This window comes from Equus quagga, chromosome 10 (genome assembly GCF_021613505.1).
Source record: "Equus quagga isolate Etosha38 chromosome 10, UCLA_HA_Equagga_1.0, whole genome shotgun sequence".
NCBI lineage: Eukaryota > Metazoa > Chordata > Mammalia > Perissodactyla > Equidae > Equus > Equus quagga.
Genome location: NC_060276.1, coordinates 18,319,799 through 18,346,112, shown reverse-complemented (window position 1 = coordinate 18,346,112; position 26,314 = coordinate 18,319,799). Strand labels below are relative to the sequence as shown.

Genomic DNA, 26,314 nt, shown 5'->3' with positions numbered 1-26,314 from the left:
AGGCAGTGTTAGTTAGATCCTTGCTTTTCTGGGTTTACAATGGGGGAAGGGCGTTTTGTTTGGTTGGTTTTTGGTTCATCTATCTCTAGGCCAAAAAGGGTGTGTTTATAACTCATCATGCTGTTAGCCTGCATAAAAATTAATTCTATATTTTTACGTTCTGCTGACCAATAAACCCTAGGATAATCTATTTATATTAATCAATACTGATGTAGAAATTCGTCATCAATTTTACTGCCTTTTTATGATGCGTGATTTATTCTAATATTACATGAATTATATTAATGTGGAATGAATGCATAGTAGAATGAATCATTAAACAGCCAGTCACTATGTGTCTTATACTGTACTAGATGCTAGAGATAGAAAAATGAGCAACTCACTCCTGCCATTACGGAGCTCACAGTGCCATAGTGCACTAAAATGGTACAGATTCTGTGATTAAGTATGTATAAGGTACAGATGGGGCACAAATAAGCAAGTAGTCACTTCTGTCATTTTTTGGGGGGTTGTGTGAAGCAAAGGCTTCCAAGAGGAGGTGATACTGCTGGTAATTCTTATCCAATTTACTTCTAAGTATTAGCCGTTACTCTATTTTACTATATACGCAATTATTGGATTCTTTGTGGCGTATTTTGCTTTGGTATTCTTTTCTAAAAACCTTATTTAGTGGATCAGATTCTTCTTTAGGAATCCTATCTATTGTCACCCAGTCTCACTAGTTTTAGGTCCCCCTGCTAATTCCCATAGCAGTCTTGGTTGTAGGCAGCCCCAGGAATTTGTCGTCTCGTGTGTGTGTGTGTTTGCTTGTTCTGGTTTACTCTTTCTGGATTAAATCCTGGTAATTCCAGACCCACTCCAGAGCAAAACTGAACCCTTGCTATTTTTAGACACCTGTAACAGATAAGCTATTTTTGGTAACTGACTTAAAATATTAAATAAGCCCTATTTAAAATTGGCTATTCTATATTATATTGAAAATGAGTACTGAATGGCATGCCTGTTTGGTTGGTTGCTTATAGCCTTTGTTTATTCATATTCAGTACTCTCATGGAAAATAAATTATAGCTCTGTTTGTATTATTGATTCATAAGATTTCATGTTTAAAAAGAATTCCCCTCATAGTGCGCATGTACCGGTCACCCAATACATACCTGATCTTTAAAAAGAATGGATAGTTTGTTTTGTCCAAATCTTGATTGCAGAATGTTCTCAGGCCAATCAGTGATATAAAACCATTATCCATGATGTCTTCTTAAAGGATTAAACTGGATTATTTTTATCTGTTTTACCCACGATTAATTAAAGTCCATGATGTGAAAGACTACTTTGAAAAACATGTCATTTCATGATAAATTCTAGAAATTCACAGCTGGCCGATTATTTATCATTTTTATCCTGAATCTGTTTATGTTAAAGTAAACAAATATGTGTTTGTGTATTATCTCTATATGGATGTACACATATATGCACAAAGAAAAATCTTATGCTTTTATAACCTTTTAATACTGTTTATTTAAATTACTTTCTTAAATTGACCAACTTGTTTATTTTCCATTAATATTAAAACATAGGGTGACTTTGTGGGCTTACTTTTTTTTTTGTTAACTAAAATCGTATCAAATATAACAGGGTTCTGTTTAATGCAGTTAATGTAATTCAAGGCTACATCGTCTAAGTGCCATCAGAGAGCTGCATTATCAATCGACTTATGTTCTTACTGTGACCCATCCTTCCGTTTCAGATGACATGGGAGATTTTGTGAGTCGAGTTAATTGAGTAAAGTAGGATATGGGTTTTTCTCAGATTGTCCTTACACAGAATATCATACATAACCAAGACCTCACTGTAAGCTAGAGGAAAGGTTATTGCATTTGAGACTAAATTATATGCTCTCTGAAACTGTATGCAGTTGCAGTGATTTCCTTGAAACATGCAAAAATGTACTAGGTATTCATTTTGACTGAGCTCACTGTATAACTTCATTTTTAAAAACAAGAGTAAAAACCAGACAAACACATCAGTATGACCACAGTATTTTCCTTTAATTTTAGTTCACTGCAGATTTTCTTGAGAGACAAAGTTAGTCTTTATGAAGAGGGCTAAAGTAAGCAAACCTTTCCCTTCTGATCTCATGATATTGGAAAAATCTTTTATAATCTTTAAATATTTTTTCTGGTTCGATGTAAATCTTAAAATGAAGCTCACTCAGGCATTGAGTAGAATTTGAATCGTGCCTTTATTTGCTGCTGAAAATTGCCTTTAGATTTCTGTTTGTGTTAAGGAAATATGCCCCCCTCCACATACCACCACCACTGATATAAATGATTGAAGTAAAATATTTCCAGAATAGAGTCTATACAGTTTTGTAGCCTTCTCATTATTTTTTCTGAGACTTCTGTGTGTGCTTGTTTCTGGTGTATGATGAATGTTTCTGGAATATTCTTTAATTTTTAAAAATTTTGGAGTTTTCTTATAAAACTTGAAGGAAATTGAAGTGGGACACATTTTCTCCTTCTTAGGATGATTTTTTCTCAAAATAAGAATAGCTTTAAAGTTCATATCACACACCTCTAAGAAGCCCCATGTTAGATTCAATTCAGCAGACATTTATTGAATGCCTACTGTGTGTATTCCTCTCATTGTGCGTATTTGGCCTGTCGGTCTCATTCACTTTATTCTGACAACCTCTAAATTCATGTCTCTGTTTCCTGCCTCTCCTCTTAGCCCCAGATAGGTCTATCTAACTTGCCTCATATATGCTTATCTGTAGGTACATCAAGTGGAATAATCCTAAAACTGGTAGCATTTGAACTGGGTCTTGAGTATGATTTTGCTGGGAGTTGGGATGTGAAGGTGGGGTATAGACAAGGCATTCTAGACTAGAGGAAAATGATTCGGAGGTGGTAAAGTATCTGGCAAGATGATCTCTACTGTCCCTTCCAGCTCTATAAAATTTCATATACTGTTTCTTTTTTATTGTGGTAAAATATACATCACAAAATTTACCATTTTAACCATTTTAAGTGTACAGTTCTGTGGCATTAAGCACATTCAAGTTGTTGTGCAACCAACAATCACCACTATCCATCTCCAGAACTTTTTCATTTTCCCCAACTGAAACTCTATACACCTCAAGCTGTAACTCCTCATTCTCGTCTTACCATAGTTTGGTAACTACCACTGTACTTTCTGTCTCTACGAATTTCACTCCTCTAGGTTCCTCATATAAGTGGAATCATACAACGTTTGTCCTTTGGTGACTGGCTTATTATACATGCTCGTTTATGTGGTCAGTGTTAAGATTGGCTATTGGATCCACAGACTAGCCCACTTAATTCAACATATACTTGCTATATAGTACAATGATGATCTCTCAAATACATATAATGAGTATTTTAAGTGGCTTTTCTATCAACAAATGAGTTCTAAGTTCTGTAGTAGCATTTCTCCCCGCTTTGGCCAAGTGTCTGTTTTCGCAACCAACAGTGGGATTCAAAGGCCTCATGGGGTGACAGAGTTGATACTTCAGACACCAGTAATTTGTTAACACTAGGCTTCAACTTCTCCTCAGTAAATAGTACAACTATTTGTTACACTAGATTTGTATAGAGTATGAACAGTCCCTGACTTATAGTGGTTTAACTTACGATTTTTCAACTTTATAATGATGCGAAGGTATTACATGTTGAGTAGAAACCATATTTCTAATTTTGAGTTTTGATCTTTTCCCACACTGACAATATGTGGTACAACGCTCTTGTGTGATGCTGGGCAAAGGCAGCGAGCCACAGCTCCCAGTCAGCCACGCAATCATGAGGGTAAATGACCGATACAGTGACAACCATTCTGGACTCAGACAACCGTTCTGTTTGTCACTTTTAGTACAGTGTTCAATAAATTACATGAGATGTTCAATGCTTTATTATAAAATAAGCTTTGTGTTAGATGATTTTGCCCAACTGTAGGCTAATGTCGGTGTTCTGAGCATGTTTAAGGTAGGCTAGGCTAAGCTAGGATGTTCGGTAGGTTAGGCCTATTAAACGCATTTTCAACTTACAATGGGTTTATCAAGATGTAACCCCATCATAAATCAAGGAATGTCTGTACTTACTCTTTAGGCATTCTGAATTTTGGAACAGAGCCATTTCTTAACCCCTAACTGACTACCCATGTTGACGCAGGACTTTAGACTTACTCCTCCAACCCTTTGTTAAAATATGTGGATCATTTTGGAAGTGGAGAAGTGGATTTTTTCCTTTAGGGACTTCCTGTGCTTAAATGTACTGGATGTATGGTTATAGTTTACAGTCACTTGGCTCTTTTGGAAGTGTATGTAGATAAATCATCTTCGCCTTTTAAATTATTTAAAAGCAAACAAAACATACTTATTTGCATTCTCCAACACAAACATCTTTTATCAGAAATCAAAGGTAGAAGTTGTAGTTCCCCCCAAAAATACAAACATAGGGCCTAGGTTTTTTCATTTTGTTTTGTTTACGATGGGTGTTTTCATCGAGACCTGCGGTGGACAAGGAACTGGTGAGAGGAGCCTCTGTGGTTAAGCTTCCTTGAGCAGGGAGAAGCCCCACCAGCTCACCATTCCTGCCTGAGCCCACTCGGCCCTTGCTTCAGTCCCAGTGCCTGCCTAGCACTCTTCTGAATGCTCAGATCTATGGCCATCCTCCAGTGAGGCTTATCTCCTGAAGTGGTAATCAGAAGGAAGCAGCCAGAAAAGCTATCAGGCAGGCAGCTCTGGTTCCCTGCCTGTCTCAGAAGAGTCCTAGTTCCACTGAACAGCTTGCTTGCTAGGAGGAAGCCTTCTTTTCAGATCTGGAAGTTGCTTAGTCATAACTTTAATAACATTTTAAGCTTTCTATGAATAATTTTTAGCGAAGAACAGTTGGTAAGTTTCTGTTTTGAATTGGTACCCAAAAAACCCCCACACATTGTTTTTAACTTGGAAAAACCGCAAAACAGGTAAACATGTTTTATAAGACCTTTTTCTTTTAAATGTCAGGTGAATGGGAAGCATTCTAAATTCATAAGGTAGAATACAGTACTTATTAGAAACAAGCTTGTGGCAAAAGAAAAATTCTCAGGCTATATGGCATTGTGAGAAACACTTTTTTCTTCTCTTGAAAAAAGTATAAAGACACATCAGGTTCATAATTCTCTGAGTGCCTAATTTCTATACATAATAACAAGTTACATGAATGATTTCTAGAACTCCTCTTTCCTCCCCACTATTATGGAGATTTATTTCTCTCTTTCCTACTGTAGACATCGCTGCTAGCGAAGACTCTCAGCTTTCTTTCTTTCCTCAGTTCAAGCTGGCCTGCTGTGACAGGAGAGAGTGGATGTGGAGATTAGGGGGAAGGCACGTTGTTCCTCTCTTCTCTTATACATCCTACATAGGGGCAGCCTCAAAAAACAAAGGAGGAATCCTTTCACCTTAATTCAACTGAGCCCTCCCTCCTCGGTCCCTAACTTAGGCTACATACCCCATACTACTGCCTAAACACTCATCATGTTGCTGGAGTCCATTCTCTGCCATGATAAAGCCTGAGCCTCATGGAAACACTTGGAAATGTTAAATGGAACTCCTGAGTACTTCCCGGGAATTTTAGAGTTTGAGGCCTACCAGCAGTAGCTTGAGAATCTTCATCACACAGCTGGGGCTATAAAGGTGAGAAATGTGTTCCTGGCATCTCAGGTTGAAGCACAACACTGAATATATTTTTCCCCTAGAAACACTGTTACAGTATAAATAGTAGTTAGTTTCTTTGGTACTCTTTAAGCTGTACTATGGATCCCTTTGTGTTAAATTGTCTTCTGAGGGGGACTACCCCAGGAACCTAGACATTATTTTTATGGAAAAATGCTTGCTTTCCAAATTCCAAACATCTCACTTAAAAATGGACTTTGGAACACAATCCATTCACAACTTGACTACTTGCCAGTATAGTAAAACCAACCATTCCACTTCCAGTCAGTTTTGTGGTCCCACAAAAATTCGGAGAATACCACTCATGAAATGGTATAGAGAGAGACGTGTCCCTTGTATTTCAAGCTATAGCTCACAGAAAAAAAGATTTAATGGTTTATTCCAGTTTTTATCTGATAGAGCTGAATGATGTGTGTGTGTATGTGTGTGTGTGTGTACACCTGTTTTGGGATTCATATACTCCCATGTACTCCCCCATGAGCCTCATTTCCTCGTGCACAACTTACAGTGAAGTTAATTCTACCTGGAGTAATCATATGCTTTTTAAGCTGCACAATCCCTTTCTCTTATCCATTTACCTCGGGCAGTGGGGGTAAGCCAAATTCTTTCTAGGTTCCAAATATGTACCAAAAATGCCCACTAATCATGGCTGATAAAAGTTGTAAAGTACATTTGGGGCCGACCCAGTGGCATAGTAGTTAAGTTTGCACATTCTGCTTCGGTGGCCCAGGGTTCACCAGTTCGGATCTCAGGTGTGGACCTACATACCACTTGTCAAGCCATGTTGTGACAGGCGTCCCACATATAAAGTAGAAGAAGATGGGCATGGATGTTAGCTCAGGGCCAGTCTTCCTCAGCAAAAAGAGGAGGATTGGCGGCAGATGTTAGCTCAGAGCTAATCTTCCTCAAAAAAAAAAAAATGTTGTAAAGTACATTCAAACAAAAGCCAAAAACCGAAAGAAAACAAAATATCCAGTGTCCTCAAACTCTAAAATCACATGGGAAGCATCCAGAAGCCCCATTCAAAATTTCTCCAAGTCTCCATTTACCTCCTCATTTTTTCATGTAACTATCTTTTCTTTTCGATAGCATCATTCAAAATAATCATTTAAAGCTATGGTTATTTTTTCTGGGTTATGTAAAAAATGCTAATAGTTTAACAATAAGAAATAATTGTTATTTATTTAGCTGTATCATAGGCTAAATAAGTTTGAGGGAGGGTCAAGACTCAGAATTTTACTTTCATTTGTAATGTTCTATAGAAAAAATATTCTGGTTCCAAACAACTAACTTATAACCTGTATTTTAGAACCAGTACATTAGTATGTCAGATTTAACATTTATGCTCGTATGTTATTTTGCTCGGGTTTCTAATTATGAAATTGTTTCATGGCTTTTACAGGGTTCAAAATTATGGATAATAATGGAATATCTGGGTGGCGGTTCAGCACTGGACCTTGTAAGTATTTTTAAATAATTACAGACACACATCCACATCCATACTTTAACTTTTCTTTCAATTGGAGTAAAGAACAGCTTTTGGGCAAGCTAAGTGGTTGCTTTAGTTAATGTGTTCAAAGTAAACTCTTTCTTTAGGACCACCACACTTGTGTTGACCCAGCTATGTTGCAGGATTGAGCATGTTGCTGACATTCTTAGAGCATATAAGAAATGCAAATAGCTTAATAAAATAAAGCCCCCCAAATGAGGAATAAGTGGGTGACGATTGATGTCAGTTTAGAGTTTTACTTTGCAAGTTTATCCCTGAAAAGACTGTGTATTCTTAGATTTTTAAAAATAGATAATTCAGATAACTGTCACCACAAGTGCTTCCTGGGTTCTGACCAAGTAGGTCTACAGACCCAGGGCTCGACAGAGTTCTCTCTGCCTCTCTATAGGTCACTTGGAAATGTGATGGCATTTTTGCTTGTCACAATGTCTTGGAGTGCTCCAGCCATTTTAGTGGGCAGGGATGAGGATGCTAAAATCCTGCAGTGTGTAGGAAAAGTTCCACACAGTGAAGCCGTGTTCACTCACAAAATGATTTTGAGAAACGCTGGTTGTTTTCCTCATGTTAGTGTGATTCTATCAATGTTGGTTTTTTACCCTTTTAAAATCTTTATTAATATGAAAATAAATTGTATTTAAAATTCAATATGAATTATTAGAGGCAACTTTGTGCAGTAGAATGACCACTGGGCTGGCCTATGGGAGTTTGAGGTTTTAGGGCTGGATTTATTCATAACTGAATCTGTCACAGAACCAGACCCATAAATTCCTTGCAATTGGCTGTCCTATAAAACAAAGACGTTTCACTAAGCTATTTCTAAGTTTTCTTCCATCTTGAATATTATATGACATATTAGCTTGCTTCTGCCTTTAAAATTAGAGTATGCTGTTTCTAAAAATAAAATGTTTTGATGAGTAAGATCATCAAGTAATATTTTAATTCTTATTTTTTAAGTGGAGATGAGTTTTCCTAACTGAAAGTGATTATTTTTAAAGGGCGTTAAGCCTGACTGCCAATGACTCCAAAGTTTCAAATGATCCTATGAACAGAAATGACCATAAGAGATTCTCTTTCCTTTAGACAGAACCATACTTAAACCATTCTGAATAAATGGTAATTAAACTTGATGGAGAGCCTCATCTCCTTCTAGGAATTCATCTTAGTTTAATCAGTTGCTGAGTTAGGTAATCCTTCCTCGTGTCTAATCTAATTCTTGATCCTAAAGCTTGAGCTCATTTTTTCTTTCTCTCTCCTCTCTCGTGAGAGAACACAACTGGAGTTTCTTTGTATAATAATCCTTCATGCATATGGAGTCAGCTCTCATTCTCCTCTTGAAGTTAAGTGATCTCATTTCTATTTGTCTTGTCACGTAGTTTTATTGTACAATAATTTTTACGTTAGCTCCACAAAAAGCCTCATAATTGCTCCACGATCCTCCTTTCTCTTTTTAAATATGAAGAGCCCTTTCCAAATTTACCACAGTTACCTTATCTGGTCCCCTGAGGTGCTCACCATGTCTCTTCCCCGTTTTGTAGGCGTTGGCAAAGCTAGTCCACTGCTTTCATCAGAATCACTGCTAGCCATGTTAAGCATTGGACACTGGCCCAGTCCTAACTGACACAATCTGTGTCCCCCAGTGGGAGTTTGGTCAGTTTTATGAAGTCTCTGAATGAAATGATTGTAAGATCTTAATCTTATCCTGCCGTTCTGATCTCTGCCTAGGAGAATAGGTACCAAATTAACATCAATTCAACAAACTTAAATGCTCTTAGCACTGTAGTAGCTAAAAATCAGGAGTCCTAGGTCCTAGTCCTGGTTCTGCCAGGCTAGCTGGCTAATTTTGGGCAAGCCATTTAACATCTGTGCCTTAATTTCCTCAGATGTTCAATGAAGAAATTCGATTAGCAATCTTTCTAGTTTTGTTTTTCTAGCTCTAAAATTCAATAATATTGTGATTTAATTATAAACCTCATTTAACTGAACATTGTAGGGAGAGCAAATGAGGAGAAAATGTGCTATTTCTTCTCTATGTATAGTCCTGTACAAATAATGCTAGCATTTGGAGGGCCTAAGAAAAGATTAGGCTTAGAGGAGGGCACTGCTACCAGGAACAAGAGAAAACAAGAGGGATACTGATCTGAGAGTGTTTATCACTTTAAACTGGGGCCTGACTAATGGAATATTATTATGACATAATTTATGTCAACATTATATACTGTATATCTTAAGATTCCCTACCATTCTTGAAAAAAAATTAGTTGTATGTGAACAGACTTGGAGCATACTGTATGTTATCGTATTGAATTTATTCTACCTCCCTTCTTTCCAATAAGAGTTGCAGTGGCTTACAATAAAAACACATGTAATGTGGTTAATAGAATAAAACTTGAGTACCAAGGAAAAAAGTTGGAAACAATATGCTTAACCATAAGAGAAGGCATAACATAACATGGTGCATTAGGGACCGGCTGGAAGTCAAAGGAACGTGAGGAAAATCCCCAAGCCCATAAGTATACAATCTTTGAAAGAGCCAATAGTCCTCTCTTGCATATCCTCAGCTGACAGGCAAATTACCCACCACGGGTAAACTGCCCTGAAGGCAGAGGTATTAGCTCTTGGGGACAAGGCGCAGTCTTCAGTCACTGGAGAGGAGTTCAGTTATGCACTCCAAGGGCAGTGGACCAAGATCTTGGGATTCTCTCTCCCAACGTTACATTAGAAATTAAAAAAACAATCTTTGTTCCATCTACTTTACCTTCCTTCTCTTTCCAACTCCCTTTTTTTCGCCTTTTTCTAATAGTTATCAACATGACTAAGGAAACCTTTTTACCACAAGGTTTGGGATAGTTTTCTGTCTGATAATTAATGAGAAAAACCCAACTGTCCCACCATCACATTCCCATTTCCTTGCTATGGAGTCTCCCCTTCCATCTTCTTCCAGGACCCAGTAAATTGAGGTTTTACTTTTACTGAATTTTAAACTGGACCTAAATATACCAGATAAGCTAATGGGTGTTTAGGACCCCTTTTTTGTTTGTTTTTCCTTAAATACATTTTTAAAATTCTGTATTAGGTAATACACTGGCTTGTCCAGGCCGTTTTAGAAGTCCTTCAGAATGTTAGCTACTACCCCTTATTAAGGACCTTTCCCAATTTCTTAAGTAACTGAGGGTATACCTCCTCTGGTCCTGTCAACATTTTATGATCACTGATGATAAGTACTAATATTTTTAAGGGAACATCAGTGAGTCTTTTTTTTTTCTGTGAGGAAGATTGGCCCTGAGCTAACATCTGTTGCCAATCTTCCTCTTCTTTTTTCTCCCGAAAGCCCCCCAGTACATAGCTGTATATCCTAGTTGTAGGTTCTTCTAGTTCTTCCATGTGGGACGCCGCCTCAGCATGGCGTGATAAGGGGTGCTAGGTCTGCGCCCAGGATCCGAACCAGCGAACCCCTTGTTGCCGAAGCAGAGTGCGCGAACTTAACCGCTTGGCCATGAGTCCGGCCCCATGAAGTACCAATTTTTAGTAGTATGATGTTTGTCTTTCACTTATTTGGTTAGTACCTCAGAATTTCATTGCCAGAATCGATAAAATAACATGCCATATTCACCTTTTAGAATGACTTTAATCATTACCATTTAAATAGAAACTTTTGGGGTGGAAGTTGATAGATTTGAGAGTAAATAGATAATGTTACCTAGGAAAGGCACCTATTGAACTACGGATGTCCCTGGAGTCTACTGTATACCCAGACCACAGTTAATATTAAATAGTGAGACCAAAGTATGGGTTCTATTTTAAGCTGTTAAATTTCAACATAAAAGTGCCCTTTATTCAGAATAAATACGGCATTCATGAAAGATGAAATACACAAGGTGCCAAAGAGCTGTGAATCCCTCCCAGTGTGAGGCGGAGTGGGCGATGTTTGATTTTCACCACCTCTTCCCTCCTGCCAGCAAACAGAACTCTACCTCAGCTCTGACTTTAGATTCCCACCCTTTTCCTGTAATAATATTGTACAGTCCACTGTTTGTGCTTTATGAGGTACCAGAATTTTAAAATAACCATGTATTTTAAAGAGAGATTTTCAGATATTCCATTACAAGTTCTCCTGAAACCTAATCATTGCTTTCCTTATATTCCAGTTTGGAACTATTGGCTTCGGTACAGGGATGGGGAAAGAAAGGGAAATGTGTTACAGTTATTTGAAAAACTGTATCCCTCCATGATTTGATAATTTTTTTTTTTTTACAATGAAAGTCTGAATAGTTTAATTATTAAATTCCTGGCTAGATTTTAAATTGGAGCCTCAGAAAAGCTCTATGCTTTCCAATGTTATTGAAATACATAAATTCTAAGAACCGTGTTGCAGTGGACCTACACGATCAAATTGGGTTGCTGCGGAAATCTTATGGACTGTCTGATCTAAAAATCAGTTCACTATAAATATTTAATAGCTTTTAAACAACAAATGCCAAACTTTAAGTAGCTGATTTCTTTTTTCCTATCTGAAGAAGAGAAAGCTAGTCTGTCATTATTTAAGCGTATTTCTTAAATCTTTATGTCAAAGATTTAAGAACCTCAGGATTTGGAGCTAGTATATAGGTGACACTGCTTATATTATCTGTCAAGATTAAATCTAATCATTTAAAAACTCCTTCAGCCCTTTGACTTAACTTTTTTACTCTCTTCCCTCACCTTTTACATTTTTGATCATTTGTTTAAAGATTGGTTTAATAAACAGAACTTCTTCATATATCTAAGTGATTCCCTTATTTCAAAGCTAATATCAAGTTTGAACTTTATTGTTCCAAACATTTATGCGTGTATGTGTGTGTGTTTTTGCCCTAAGCTGCGAGCTGGTCCATTTGATGAGTTCCAGATTGCTACCATGCTAAAGGAAATTTTGAAAGGTCTGGACTATCTGCATTCAGAAAAGAAAATTCACCGAGACATAAAAGGTACACAAACATCTAATATGAACCTGAGAAAAATAGATGCATTCTGAGGAAGCTGAGGGGTAATTTTTGTTTGTTTCCTTTTTCCTCCTAGCCGCCAATGTCTTGCTCTCAGAACAAGGGGATGTTAAACTTGCTGACTTTGGAGTTGCTGGCCAGCTGACAGATACACAAATTAAAAGAAATACCTTTGTGGGAACACCATTTTGGATGGCTCCTGAAGTTATTCAACAGTCGGCTTATGACTCAAAAGTAAAGTGTTGCCTGTACAAACTCTTCTCTTTTTAATAATAAGTTTTATATAGCTTACTATCCTGTTTAATCAACTGCCTTAATTTTCCTTCCTTTTAAAGTATTCTTTTTTTTTAAAGATTGGCACCTGAGCTAACAACTGTTGCCAATCTTTTTTTCCTGCTTTTTCTGCCCAAATCCCCCCTAGTACACAGCTGTATATTTTAGTTGTTGGTCCTTCTAGTTGTGGCATGTGGGACGCTGCCTCAACGTGGCCTGACGAGCAGTGCCATGTCCGTGCCCAGGATCCGAACCGGCGAAACCCTGGGCCATGGCAGCAGAGCATGAACTTAACCACTCGGCCACAGGGCCGGCCCCCTAAAGTATTCTTAAAGCCAGAATTATGTCAGATGTTGCTGCTAAATCATAAGTTCTCTTGATGCTGGTAATATTTGGATTCTATTCCCTTCAGTGGCGTTCCATCCCACTTGGAATAAAATCCAAAGTCCGCCCTTTCACATACATGCCTCTCTGTGATCTGGCCCTTGTCTGCCTCTCCAGTCTCATCTCCTATCACTCTCCTCTATATCCTATCTGCTTCAGCCATAGTGGCCTCATTGCTGTTTTGCAAACATAGCAGTACACTCTGGGCTCAGGACCTTTGCACTTGCCCTTCCCTCTGTCTGGAATAACCTTCCTCCCAATCAGGTCTCTGCTTAAACATTACGTACACAGAGGTCTTCCCTAGCCATCCTGTGTAAATATGCAGCCCCTTGACCCCATCATTCATTCTTCTTTTTTTTTTTTTGAGAAAGATTAGCCCTGAGCTAACATCCATACCCATCTTTCTCTACTTTATATGTGGGATGCCTATCCCGGCATGGCTTGCCAAGCGGTGCCATGTCCGCACCTGGGATCCAAACCGGCGAACCCCGGGTTGCCGAAGCAGAACATGTGCACTTAACCACTGCACCACCGGGCCGGCCCCATTCATTATTCTTTTATCCTGATTTATTTTTTTTTCCACAGAACTTAGCACCATCTGACATGATACTGTTTGTTTATTTATGTGTTTCTTCTACTAGAACATAAGCCCCTTGAGAGCAGGGATTTTTGTCTCGTTTATTCACCCCCTGAATCCTCAGTGCCTAGAATGTGGTACCTGGCCCAAAGTAGGGAATTTGATAATTTTTTAAAATAAATGAATTCTATTAATAAAAATTTAACACCACATTTCTTGAGATGCTTGAATATCACATGACCATTAGATTGCACAGGTTATTTTGTGGCCGGGTGTTGGAACGGAGTTTCAAGGTAATTTTTTCTGTCTCTTGCCTTAGGCTGACATTTGGTCATTGGGAATCACTGCTATTGAGCTAGCCAAGGGAGAGCCGCCTAACTCCGACATGCATCCGATGAGAGTTCTGTTTCTTATTCCGAAAAACAATCCTCCGACTCTCGTCGGAGAATTTACTAAGTCCTTTAAGGAGTTTATTGATGCTTGCCTGAACAAAGATCCGTCATTTGTGAGTATATATTGCTATCACTCCTGTTTTCTATTATCCGATCTCCATAGAGCAGATGTGGTTTTTTTCCACAGTGAGGAATTACAGTGCATGTGACAATTCTCCAGGATGCCAGGAACCTGGCCCTTCCCTCTGTATTGCTAATTCTGTTCAGTTCTTCCCAACTTCCTTAGTTCCTTTGCTCCTTCCCCTGCATCTCTTTCGTCATCCCTAGCTTCTTCCTTATTCTATTGATCATTTCCTATTTCGAGGGGAAAGAAGTTTGGGAAATAATGTTTATTTTATAGGATATCATGATTAAAGCATATGTGTAACTATTTGCAATGGTTTTTATTCAGCTGTGTTTTCATTTGCACGAAAAGTTTTGTTTGCGTTTCACTATTTTTTCACTTAATGTTTCGGAATTCCAACATGAAGTTGTATACTTTTCCTGAAGTCTAGTGAGCTCCACTCATTTACCTGGCAAATTTGATTATCGTTGTTTTATTGTTTTTAAAATAAAGCTGCCTGGTGACTTCTAGAAAGTAGAAATATACAAGAACTAAGTTTGATGCAACTGTTTTTAAGTCAATAATAAATATTCTAATATTAATAAAATACTAGGGAGAAATATCCCCCGCAGCACCGGGTATAGGCGTTGAGATTCAGTAGGAATGAATGTGTGATAGATGTGGGATGAGTCTGAAGATCATAGGATATGTGCAGATAATAACAAAGTTACAGCCTTGCTAGTTTTCATCTGTTTTTTCAATTTACAGTAAATAAAAATATTTGAAAGTGCTATTTTGAGATGTTTTTAAATTTTTATTTTCAAAATCCTTCCTGTGTTTCTCTGCTTTTGAGAAGGCCCTACCTGCCGATCTGCTGGTACATAGGCCATTTTTTGCCCCTTGGGCTTTAACAAATTGGTACCAAAGTAGTGAATTTAATTTGGTTGCCTTGAGCCACTTCAAAAATAGGATTAGCTATTGTCCTACAGCATTTTAGTTTTTCTTATGTCTACAGACATACTTTTTTGCCTTTCAGCTGAATAACTGAAATGATTTCTCATTACCCCTAGTAATCACAAAGAGCCTAGAAATATTCATGCATCCTTCGTTGTTTTCCTCAGCGTCCTACAGCTAAAGAGCTTCTGAAACACAAATTCATTGTAAAAAATTCAAAGAAGACTTCTTATCTGACTGAACTGATAGATCGATTTAAGAGATGGAAGGCCGAAGGACACAGTGACGATGAATCTGATTCTGAGGGCTCTGATTCGTATGTACAAATTATTTCACTTTTATGTAGGTAGCCCATTTTAATATTGCATCTCTTTTAACTATGATCCAATATGCTTTCTCTAGTATAAAATATAAACCATATCCTAAAGTTTCACTTTCGAAACGGAAAATGTTTTAAAATTATAGTCTGTTAAATACAATGAATTTGGAAACATGTTTTTCTTAGAAGTGAACTGCTCTAGTTTTAAATGGTCTTGGTCTAACCCCTAGTGGATACTTGAGTATATTACAAAATTTTGGAACAAGGTTTGATTAAAGGTGTTATATTAGTTTGCCCAAAGTGATAAGGGGCTATGTCTTCTCATACTTCGGTGGCAACCTGCAAAAATCCCTCTGGAGAACTGACTGCCAGGTCTTTCCCACATCTTGGCCATGTACCAAACCATGATCAGACTGGTACATTTAAATATTCATTTATATATGATTTGTACCTGCTTAAAAATTGCACCAGTTTTTTTTTTGTTTGTTTTTTGCTGAGGAAGATTAGCTCTGAGCTAACATCTGTTGCCAATATTCCTCCTTTTTTTTTTTTTTGCTTGGGGAAGATTAGCCCTGAGCTAACATCTGTGCCAGTCTTCCTCTATTTTATACGTGGGTTGCCACCACAGTGTTGCTGACAAATGGTGTAGGTCCGCACCCAGGGTCCAAACCTGCGAACCCAGGCTGCTGAAGCAGAGTGCGCTGAACTTAACCACTAGGCCACAGGGCTGGCCTCTGCACTGTTTTTTAATTGTAGCATTTACATTAACATTTTAGCCTCTAAATCCATAACTTAATGCAAATGTGGAAAGTCTGTAGGCTATACTAGAATTTACTCCTCCACTGGCTGAATTGGCACAAAGGCAATACCAAATTTCTTTACATGATACTCTCAGAGTCCTGCATTTATGAGAAATTGCCCAACTTTTAAAAGGGATAAAAAAATATCAGGATAGTTTCCTACCCTGTTCTAATACTTATTGGCCTTAGCTGCCCATGAGAGTTGCCCATGAAGCCTTAATAAAATCACAAGCTGTACTACGAGAGATTCTGGTCCAGTCAGTGGGGAGGGGCGGGTCAGGGCTTTATATATAAGAGGCCTCCACATGTGATTCTGATGCACACTTAGAGTTGAGAACCACTGCTCCTCTTCAGTAAAATGTAATATCTACCTGAAACTAAGATCAAATGCTTTTTATACTATGATTTTTTATACATTGGGGCAGTTCTCTCTTCAGAGTCTGGCTGCATTGATTTGGTATTTTCACCAAGCTGAATTGTTTAGGAACTTATAGAAATATCTTTGGGAATCTCTTTAGGGAATCCACCAGCAGGGAAAATAGTACTCATCCTGAATGGAGCTTCACCACCGTGCGAAAGAAGCCTGATCCAAAGAAACTACAGAATGGGGCAGTACGTACACGGAGATGATCACTTCCTCTTGACAGACTGTTTTGAACTACATAGTGATATTATGATGGCCGAAAATTGTTAGAATTGAATACCCCTAAATGCCTGTCTACCTCGTTGTGTCCATAGGATGCTTCATTTGCCATTTTTTGAGCTAATTAAGAAAAGGTCATAGAATTCATTTAAGTGGCCATTGGTGTATTTTTAAATGATTTTACCAAGAGATACATAAACCCAGTGGAATCATGAGTGTATGTTGTAATCCTACAAGTTAGAGGCCTTCTGGATGATGGATGGGAATTAGCAAGGGGAAGAAAGCGTGGAGACTTGCCTTATATTGAGTCTTTTGGCGAGGAGGATTCAAATTAGTGCACATTTGTTATAGAATAACTAAGAAAAATATGAATGACTTTTAAATTCATGTGTATAACTATACTATTTGTTCAAAGGAGCAAGATCTTGTGCAAACCCTGAGCTGCTTGTCTATGATAATCACACCTGCGTTTGCTGAAGTAAGTACAGATTCATTAGGTTTGGACATCTATTTTAAGAAGTATAGTCATTTTAAATGTTATAGCTATTGATCTTTCTCAGCTTAAACAGCAGGATGAGAATAATGCTAGCAGGAATCAGGCAATTGAAGAACTCGAGAAAAGTATCGCTGTGGCTGAAGCCGCCTGTCCTGGCATCACAGATAAAATGGTGAAGAAATTAATTGAAAAATTTCAGAAGTAAGCTTGAAATGTCATTTTTAAAATTTATTTTGACGTTTTCTGTTGGATGTTAATTTATAATGCAATATAATTACCTTGATTCAGTCATTTCAATTATTCCCAGCAAATTAACTTCTTAATGGTTGTATGCTTGAAAACTGTTTTGCTTGTTGCCCATCTTAAACATTAGCTTTTGAAATAATTACCTTCAGGTATTACAAGGTACTTTTCCATGGAATGAAATGGCTTTTTTTCCCTTTCCCTGCTAGTAGGAGTATAGACAAAAGGTCACGGAGCATGGTCTTATTTGGGCCCTCATAAACACCACTGAGGAATGCTTTCGTTCTTGCCATTACTCTCATCACACCACTATTCATGTAATTTCCAGTGCTCAGGTTCATAAGTTTAACCCCCATAAGAAAAGGAAAGGATTTTAGGTAGAGGAACTCAATAAATTGAGACTATAAACATTCCTTGACTTCAATTTCTATAATGTCTGGTGAACTATTAATTTAACTTCGTTCATATTCAATAAAGTTCTCACATTTTGTTTTAAAAATTCTCTTTTTAAACAAGACTTTAGTATGCATACACAAACATACACACAACTTTTTAGCTCAGGCAAGTTATAAAGCAATACTGATCTTAGCCTTAATCCCATTATATCACTTCTCAGTACATCTTTATATTTCTTTGTATTTGTGACACCACTGGGATCAAGACTGTAAAATCACACACTCTCATAGGTCTTGCTATCTGATAAAGCCTACTTGCACTTATAAACTAAAGCCCCTTTTAAAATTCGTTAGATTTTAATGGAAAACTCCCCTCTCTTTTCCAATTTGCAAACAAATCAATTGGAAGTTGTAAAATCAGGTGCAGAAGGGATTTTTTTAACATCTTTATATTTTAACATCTACATGATGAGACTCAATAGAAAGAATTTAGTTTGCTGAATCAGTTCCTTCATTGCAGAGTTCATACAGATGAGAAATATAAACATGCATAGTTGTATATCAAGTTTTTCTTAATTTCCTAGGTGTTCAGCAGATGAATCTCCCTAAGAAACTTCTTCTTATTGGCTTCTATTTCATATGGACCCAGAGAAACCCACCAAAGCCACTTCAAGCTTAACAATGCTTAATTCATGAGCTCCATGTGCCTTTTGGATCTTTGCAACATTGAAGACTTGGAAGAAGCTATTGAACTATTTTGTGATGGTCTTTATCATTTTGTATTTTAAAGAGATTATTTTGTAAGGAATAACTTTTAATACTATAGTTTCCTCAGTATCCTGGTAAATGTTGAGCTACAGTTTGGCTTTTAGGTATCATTATTACTTAAGTTCCTAGGATGAATGCCTTTCATGTTTTCATCTTTAGTTAACTGTACATTCATGAAACATACAGGTCTTTCAAAGTCATCCTAAGTATTCAACATTTGTAGATCATCAAGCCTCAAAAAGCTTTTTTTTTTTTTTTAACACAAGCATGTTCTAAAAATGACTGTTGGTGTAGAGGTGGAAACAAGTCATATCTTCTTAAAACAGAAGTTTTTAATAGGCTCTTGGAAATGAAACCTTGAAAAGTATTGACTCTCCTGCCAAGTTGGTGTGATATTCCAGGCAGCTCAATGACGATCACATTTGAGAGCCCTGTGATTGAAGCATTTATCGGCAACATGTAGCAACAGAGGTCCCTGTTGGTGTGCAGTATTTACCTTGTCTTTTTAGAAGAGGCAGTTAACCCTTATTTAACATGGTTGGAAATTTAAAGCAGTACCCGTTAGCCAAGGATGAGTTTTTGGTAATACTGGAGGAATTAGTCAGGCTTCATTTTAAAAATCTTCAAGTGAAATCGTATATTATATGCTTGGATTTGGGGAGCTTAAAAAAGCTGATCATCATGTGATTAAATACCTGATCAACAGGTATGAATATAATTTACACCAGCATATTTTTGTCATGGTAGTAAAATGTCCTATAAATTATTTATACATTTTTGTTCTTCATAATTATCCAACACATAAGCATCATTTGTTCATTTTTAAAGGGTATTTAAATAAGCATTTTCTAGTTCATAAGAAAATAACCATAGTACAGGATGATTTCTGTCCGTACAAAGGTAAGTTAGACTGTACAGTTAATTTTCAGTTATATTTATGGTACTGTTATGTGGGTAATACTTTTTTCTTTTAAGCCCAGTATATATATTATGCCTGCCTGAGTTCTGAACTGGGGCTATTTCGGTAGTTGTAGAATTATTGATATCAGTTAGCTTTGATAGTTAATGTTTTATTGTTTGGATCTGCACAATTTGGTTTTTGCACAGAAGTCATTTTTAAAAATCTGAATAATTGCCAAATATTAGAAGAAATATGTTCTTCAAGTAAAGAATGCAGTTTTTAGTCAAAGTGCCCATTACCTCCTCTGTTTTTGTAATAATACAGACATGTGAATAAGTTGTCATATCATATGCCAAGAAATTCTTTTCATTGGTGCCTGTACTGTAACAATTACTTTTAACATATTATATTTTGAAGTAATGGTCCAGTTAAAATTTTCACCTGCTGTCTAACTGAAATTCCATTACAGTTTATGATCTGTAAAGGTCTGGAAATAATTTTGCAATTCATCATTGATTAAATGAATATTTTTGTAAAAGTCAAAGCAACAGATTTATAAATTGATTATTTGAAACTTGACGACACAACTGTATCATGGATAGAAATTGTATTGCTTATTCATTGTAGTTAGTAGTCCTGTAAAGTGTTTCTAGGTGAAGCATACTCCAGTGTTTTGGGGGGTTTAAAAATAAATTCTTAAATTTCATGGTCTTCAATGTTTGTTTTCTTGAGCAGGGTATGGTATAGTATTTTAATTGTTTCAAATTATTTCTCCTTTGCCCTTTGATCTATTGTTGGAACTTTAACACCAATGTTTCTGTTGAAAACTGGAAGATATTCTTCACATTTTATTAAGCATTGATTGTAGCTACAGTGAACGTCTGTCCTCATTTCTGCCCCATCCTGACAAAACTATTATTAGATTCCTATATTTCACTCAAAAATGTCCAAGGTTGGACAATAAATTATATGATCACCCTAATTATAGTTTTATTTGGAAATCTTTTACAGATTGGAACCCTATAGTTCCCTGGGGCAAACAAATTTCACAAAGGTTTCCAGAAATTCATATGAGAAATAGCATAAGCCTGAAGGAATTTGAGATTTTCCTAGAGAAAAGGTCAAAGATGAACTTAACATAGCTTTGAGGATCTATAGGATTGATATATAGGTGATTGGGCTTCGATATAGTCTTATTGTTAAATATTCTAGTCTGTGAGTTACTAGATACGATTCCAGGGACAGGAAGGAAAGTGGTAGAATGTGGGGAAGGAGTAGAGTGAGGTATATTAAAAGGGATTTTTCTGATGTTAGGACTAAGAGAATAAGGAAACTGTTCCATCCATCTTTTCTCACTGAAATCATAGATAAAAATAGCTTGCCTATATGATTGCATCATTTCTTTGAAGTTAGTACCTAACATTATCTTGTAAATATGTTGTACTTAACATTAAAATCAATAAACAAAATAAAGTTCTCAAATAGAATGCTATAACTTCCACGGGGAGTGGTAGAGAAATTCTGAATGGGTCAAGAATAGAATTTTGGTTCATTAACTCAGTCTGGTTTTAGTACTCTCCTTTTTCATTTCAGCTACCCCAATTTACTGCTTCTCCATCCCTTACTAGGCATTTTCACATGCCTCCCTCTTTTCCTTGTTCTCTAACTGTCCCTTCCCTTAGTAATAGGCTAGAACCAACCACTTCTGAAATTGATTAAAACAAAAGGAAGCTCATACTTACAAATTATTTTTTAAATAAATGGATTTCCATTGCTCTTTATTAAAATACTATTCATCTCATTCCCTTGCCTACATTACGTACATGCAACAAGATATAGCAAAAAATCAATTCTCGCAGGAGAGATTAAATAAACACCATGTTAACTTTTATCTTTCGCTACATATAATAGATAGTTAAGAATAGAGAAGTAATAAGTCAAACATCATATCTTCATCAGGCATATATCTGGCTTTAGCAATTGATTAATTCATGAATTTTTGAGGTTTAGAATTCTGCCAGTTCCTAGATGAGTTATAGACTTGTGTTGTGTTGAGAGGATCTATGCCACTGTCTTGTTCCTGAGATATAGGAGGGCCATGCTCCCCCTAGTATATGTTATAAAAATTAAAGTCCTTAACATATAACAGGACCATTTTTACCAGGCCCCACGCAAATAATGAGGACTGAAACCTTTAGTCATAGTATTAAGAACAAAATGACCGACACAGTCACAATCTACTAAATCACTAAATGACATCAGAAGCCAATTCTATATGCCAACCCCTACTGTTACCATTCTTCAGTGTTGAAGAGCCTGACTTTCATTTATAATGTCTCTATGGAGAAATGTATAATGGAGATGACAAATACCCACCTCACCCCACCACAGTGCTGGTGAGGAGAGGGCATGGTCCAGAGACCCTTCAGAGGGAACACAAGAGTGGAGCTTGAGGATCGAGGCAGCAGCTGGATATTTCATAAGCTAGGTGCCCAAACTTAGAGGATTCCATTAATACCAAGGAATACTAACTAAAAAAGTGGTTTATGCAGAAGGTTCCTAATTTTTTACCTAAGTTGGTAACATGGAACTGGCCCAGGAATGTCCGTAGAGTTCACATTTTTAAGTTAAAAAGTAATTACACGGTTTTAGAAAAGTCCTGTCTTCAGCAGTTGGTGTAGTGAAAGAAACATCTTCATCTTCTTCGTCTAGCTGTAGACTACCAGAAGACAAGCGGATTCTGGCCATGGGTGACCTTATTCCTTTGCCATACAAAGAGTAGTAGTCTGGTTTAAGAATCTCTGATTCAGAATCACTGGATTCACTGGCTACACATCTTTCTGCTGCTCCCTGATCCATTAGAACTGGTGGAAAGTCCTGCTCTGCAAACATATATGTAAACAGGTCAGCTTTACGACTCAGAGCAGGACAAGGCCCTAAAGGTCTAAATTCTGACCCAAAAGGAAAACGGATAGTTTTCATGTCTGATTGGCTCTGGGATCGTTTAGGGGTTTGCTCTTGAATGTTACTTGCAAATGCATCTTCTAAATTTGGGTCTTCCTCTTCTGGATCTACATTGATGTTGCTCCTACCACTAGTCCTGGCCATAGCTTCTTGGAGTTCTTGAAAGTCTTGCTGAAAGCTCTTCATTCTGACATTCCTTGGGCTTTTTTTGGCCGGCTTCATTGCAGTGGGCTCTAGACAGTTATCTTGCCTTTCCCTTTCCTCTGCCATGATTGGAGACCGTCGGGGCACCTGGGGTGGTCTGTCCACATAAAAAAAGACTTGAGGAGGCATGATATCAACCTGCTGACCAGTACAAGGGATATAGGGCACATCTGTGTAAGTTAGCTGCCTTGCTGGACTCACTTTGCTTGTCAGGCCAGAAGATGTGCTCATGTGATTGTCAGCAAACTTACAGCTTGTTCGGAAGGAGCTTAGAGGACTCCTTTCCTCAAAGTAGTCTCTGGGATCAGTGGCAGGATCGGGGTCAGTTTTAAAGACAGGGTCTGTATAAATAAAAGGGAAAGAGGAACTGCTTTGGGACTGATGTAATGATGTGGGATCCGCTTCTGGTTTGGAACGCTCCAGCTCGGCTGCAAACGTCACCTCCACTGCAGAATTTCTCCTCCGACTGTCTAGCACCGGCTCAGATGCATGCACTCCATTCACATTTCGGTAGTACCCACCGCCGTATGCTAGTCTCAAATCTTCCACCTGGAGAGAAAGGACATATTATTGGTAAAAGATGGAAAAAGCCATTTGGTTGGGGTCGGGGCAGGGATCTAAATTAGCCTTGAATTTTGCAAAGGTAGTTTTTCAAGAAGTCATTTCAATCCATATTCTATTCCAGGGTTGATGAATATGTAACAGAAGGGTAATAACTTCTACCATATCCCAATTCATGCGATAAAAAATACCTATGACGCGATCCTTTCTCAATGCCATCCCACTCCCAGCCTCCGAGTTCTCTATGTCGTTCAGCCAGCATTGTGCTTCAAGCAGTATGGTTTAGTAGTTGTATCAATGAGCCAGGAGTGCTTCCTTTTGTCCTGGCTCTGCCTTTGACTAGCTGTGTGGCCTTAGGCAAGTCTCCTAACCTCCCTGTTCCAGCCTCCTCCCCATTTTCTGTAAAATGGTGGGGAGGAGGGCTATGAATGGCATGAGAGTGTCATGTCTTAGATGGCATCTTCCAGCATTATATCTCTGTGATGCCTTTCAGATAAAAACTGCCTGTGACTTGCATGAAGACGTGAGTTTATGAGACCTATAATTAATTTTTTTGTAGAGAGAGCAAAAGAAAAATGATTAACATGGTTCATACTATAAAACTCAAGTGAAGCCTTCATCTCACAGTTCCAGGAGAATAGCACTTTGTTCCTAAATTAAGTTACAAAATTACACAGCAAAAGTACTTTAAAACCTTAACCCAAGACCTTATAGCTTCCTCTACGCCTTAAGATTTTCATAGGTTAAAAAGCAGAGCTTTTAGTTTTAAAAATACGAAGCCATAGAAATTCATTTGCATCTGCATTTTGCAAGATGTTAGCAATTCAGGTTGCAATTTAAAGATGTGCCAGATGCTTCCAGTCTATAGGGTACGCACTGCTGGTAGTTTACTAAATGGTCTTCTATTGGCTGGAAAGACTGAGCTAACAGACCTCCCCAGGAGGCCGACCTACTTGAACAGAGTAACCTTTTTACACACTGGGAGATTCTGGCAGAATCAATCCTTGGAAGCATTTGGAATGTGGGCACATTACATTTATCTGAAGAAGAAGGAATTTTCAGAAACCTACTTGTTTTGACACATCAGAGAGGAGGTCTGGCGAGGACCTGCACTGCCGTTCATGGTACTGAGATGGATAATGTTTCCTGAAATCCCCAAACAGAGAAGGAATTGAAACAGTCTTCGTGTGAATACAGGATACATATAAATCTCCAAATTCAACTTAAAATCAACATGAGAGGGAGAAACAAAACTATGTACCTTTCAAATGGCAAGCTCTTCAACCTTCCTTTTTTTCCATATTCCAAAAGTTGCCTTTGGGTTCTTCCACTATTATAAGAACGAGATAATCATTTTATTAATGCTGGCAGTAAGCCAGGAGGCTACTAAAACTTGACGGCCTCATTTGTTGTTGACAAAAAAGAGTTTGGATGAATGACGTATGTCATGAATCTTTGGCCATCACATGAATGATAATACTTATCCAAGGACCAGGCATAGAGCAGTCTTAACTACTCAGAACCCAGAAACTTTTAAAAGCCTCTGAGCAGGGCTATACAACAGTTAAAAATTCTGGCCTTGAAAACTCATGTACTTTTCTTTCAAGGCCTTTTCCTTACCTCTGCATTTACACACAATTTCTAGTGAGGCTATTTATCCGGTTTCCCAATCCATGGCAGAAGACAAACAGCTAACCAGACAGTAGAATCTCCAGTCAGACACACACTGGCCAAGAAAGCCAGCTGACTGCCAGGAGAAACACAAGAGCCCAAAAAGAAATCATGGAATGATAAAATCCAAAAAGTCTGGGCCATTTATCACTGAGGTGCAGGGTCTGACATGCCTCCCCCACCCTGAGGCCATTGCTGCTACAGCTGCCTGCAGAGGATAATAAGCGATGTTTCTAATAACTCAGGTCATTAAGAAAAGGGCAAAATATGCTCAGTATCATCTGTTTAAGAAGGCAAGGATTTGTAGAATACATTTTAGAAAGATTCCATCAAAAATAAGTACGTTTTTAAAATCTCAGTTCTTACTGGGGTAGGTTTCCATTGTTTGAAAAATTTCTTATGGGAAGCATTCGATTAGAATTTTTTTATCTTAGCTAAGAGTTTTGAAAGCTTCTTCCAAAGAATTCCTAAGCTGGTGTGTTCAAGTGAAAACAAGATCTCATTTCGACCTCATTTCCATTCCTCCAAAGTGTTACCTATAGTAAGGAGCCTCTACTGCAACATTGCTCAACCTTTCCAATCCCTTAGCCCCTCCAGTGCTTTCTCACACATCTTTTGCCTAACCACTACCAAACGGATGTTGTTGAGCTTTCCTTTTCATGGGTTGCATATAAGAAAAACAATAGGTTCGTTGAATATGTTTTCTCAAGCTGCATATGTCCCCCACCCTTGCCGAGATTCCGATCTAACCTCTTAAGTAGGGTGCTCCCCTCCCCCGGCCTCCCAGTTAGGAAATATGTACTTAATGCGTCAAACAGAGAATGAGCAGTAAAGGGCAACATCCTTTGAGTGATTGAAATGGATTCTTTATTGCTTCTAGAACTCAAGCTCCTCTTACTGCCTTTCATGTTATTGAAAAGAAGTTGTGTGTGTAGTTTGCCTGTGTGCAATATTTAATTACCTATAGCGGAAACTGGAACCTTTGCTGCAGAGTAGGGTTTTGGGCTTTGATTTGGGCTCTTCGGAAAGTCGGAAGAAAGCATGGTACTCCACACAAGTCTTCCAGAAAGCCTTGCAGGCATCTCGGCTGGCCATGGTGAACTCCAACGTGTCCTTGCACAACACCTGTATAAACCAATTTCCATCAAGCAAAACACCCTTCAAGAATATCAAAGACCTGAAATCCCAACGCCTTCCAAACTACTGGCCCAGGGGCCCATGCAGCTTCTGATTTTCCACTTGGCTCCCTATAGGCTTCACACCTACTGAAACCAAATGATCGGCAACCTTCTGAGGAAGAGACAGGGCCCCTGCTCAAAAACAGAGCCTTCACTAAAAAGCAAACCTTGCTTTGCACACCCCCCTTACCTCCAATGCTTTTTTACCCCCTCTTCTCTGCCAGGAACGTTTTCATAAAGTTGTAAATTAGGTCAAAATGAACATCAAAAGGCA

At 37.9% G+C, this 26,314-nt stretch overlaps 2 protein-coding genes across 2 annotated transcripts in view; one reads left to right on the top strand and one right to left on the bottom strand.

The window, feature by feature from the left end:
• Positions 1-20,168, top strand: part of STK26 (serine/threonine kinase 26) — a 49,495-nt gene extending 29,327 nt beyond the window's left edge. The window contains exons 4-12 of the mRNA XM_046674115.1: positions 7,131-7,187; positions 12,091-12,199; positions 12,291-12,448; positions 13,768-13,953; positions 15,065-15,213; positions 16,535-16,628; positions 17,075-17,137; positions 17,220-17,356; positions 18,378-20,168. Of these exons, the coding sequence (XP_046530071.1) occupies positions 7,131-7,187; positions 12,091-12,199; positions 12,291-12,448; positions 13,768-13,953; positions 15,065-15,213; positions 16,535-16,628; positions 17,075-17,137; positions 17,220-17,356; positions 18,378-18,402 (978 nt within the window). The 3' untranslated portion in view covers positions 18,403-20,168. The remainder of the gene's footprint in view (positions 1-7,130; positions 7,188-12,090; positions 12,200-12,290; positions 12,449-13,767; positions 13,954-15,064; positions 15,214-16,534; positions 16,629-17,074; positions 17,138-17,219; positions 17,357-18,377) is intronic.
• A 1,103-nt stretch (positions 20,169-21,271) lies between these two features.
• The window catches only part of FRMD7 (FERM domain containing 7), a 72,820-nt gene continuing 67,777 nt past the window's right edge, over positions 21,272-26,314 (bottom strand). Inside the window, exons 11-14 of the mRNA XM_046673747.1 lie at positions 25,824-25,987; positions 24,453-24,521; positions 24,262-24,337; positions 21,272-23,179 (exon numbers count right to left, since the gene is read on the bottom strand). Of these exons, the coding sequence (XP_046529703.1) occupies positions 22,085-23,179; positions 24,262-24,337; positions 24,453-24,521; positions 25,824-25,987 (1,404 nt within the window). The 3' untranslated portion in view covers positions 21,272-22,084. The remainder of the gene's footprint in view (positions 23,180-24,261; positions 24,338-24,452; positions 24,522-25,823; positions 25,988-26,314) is intronic.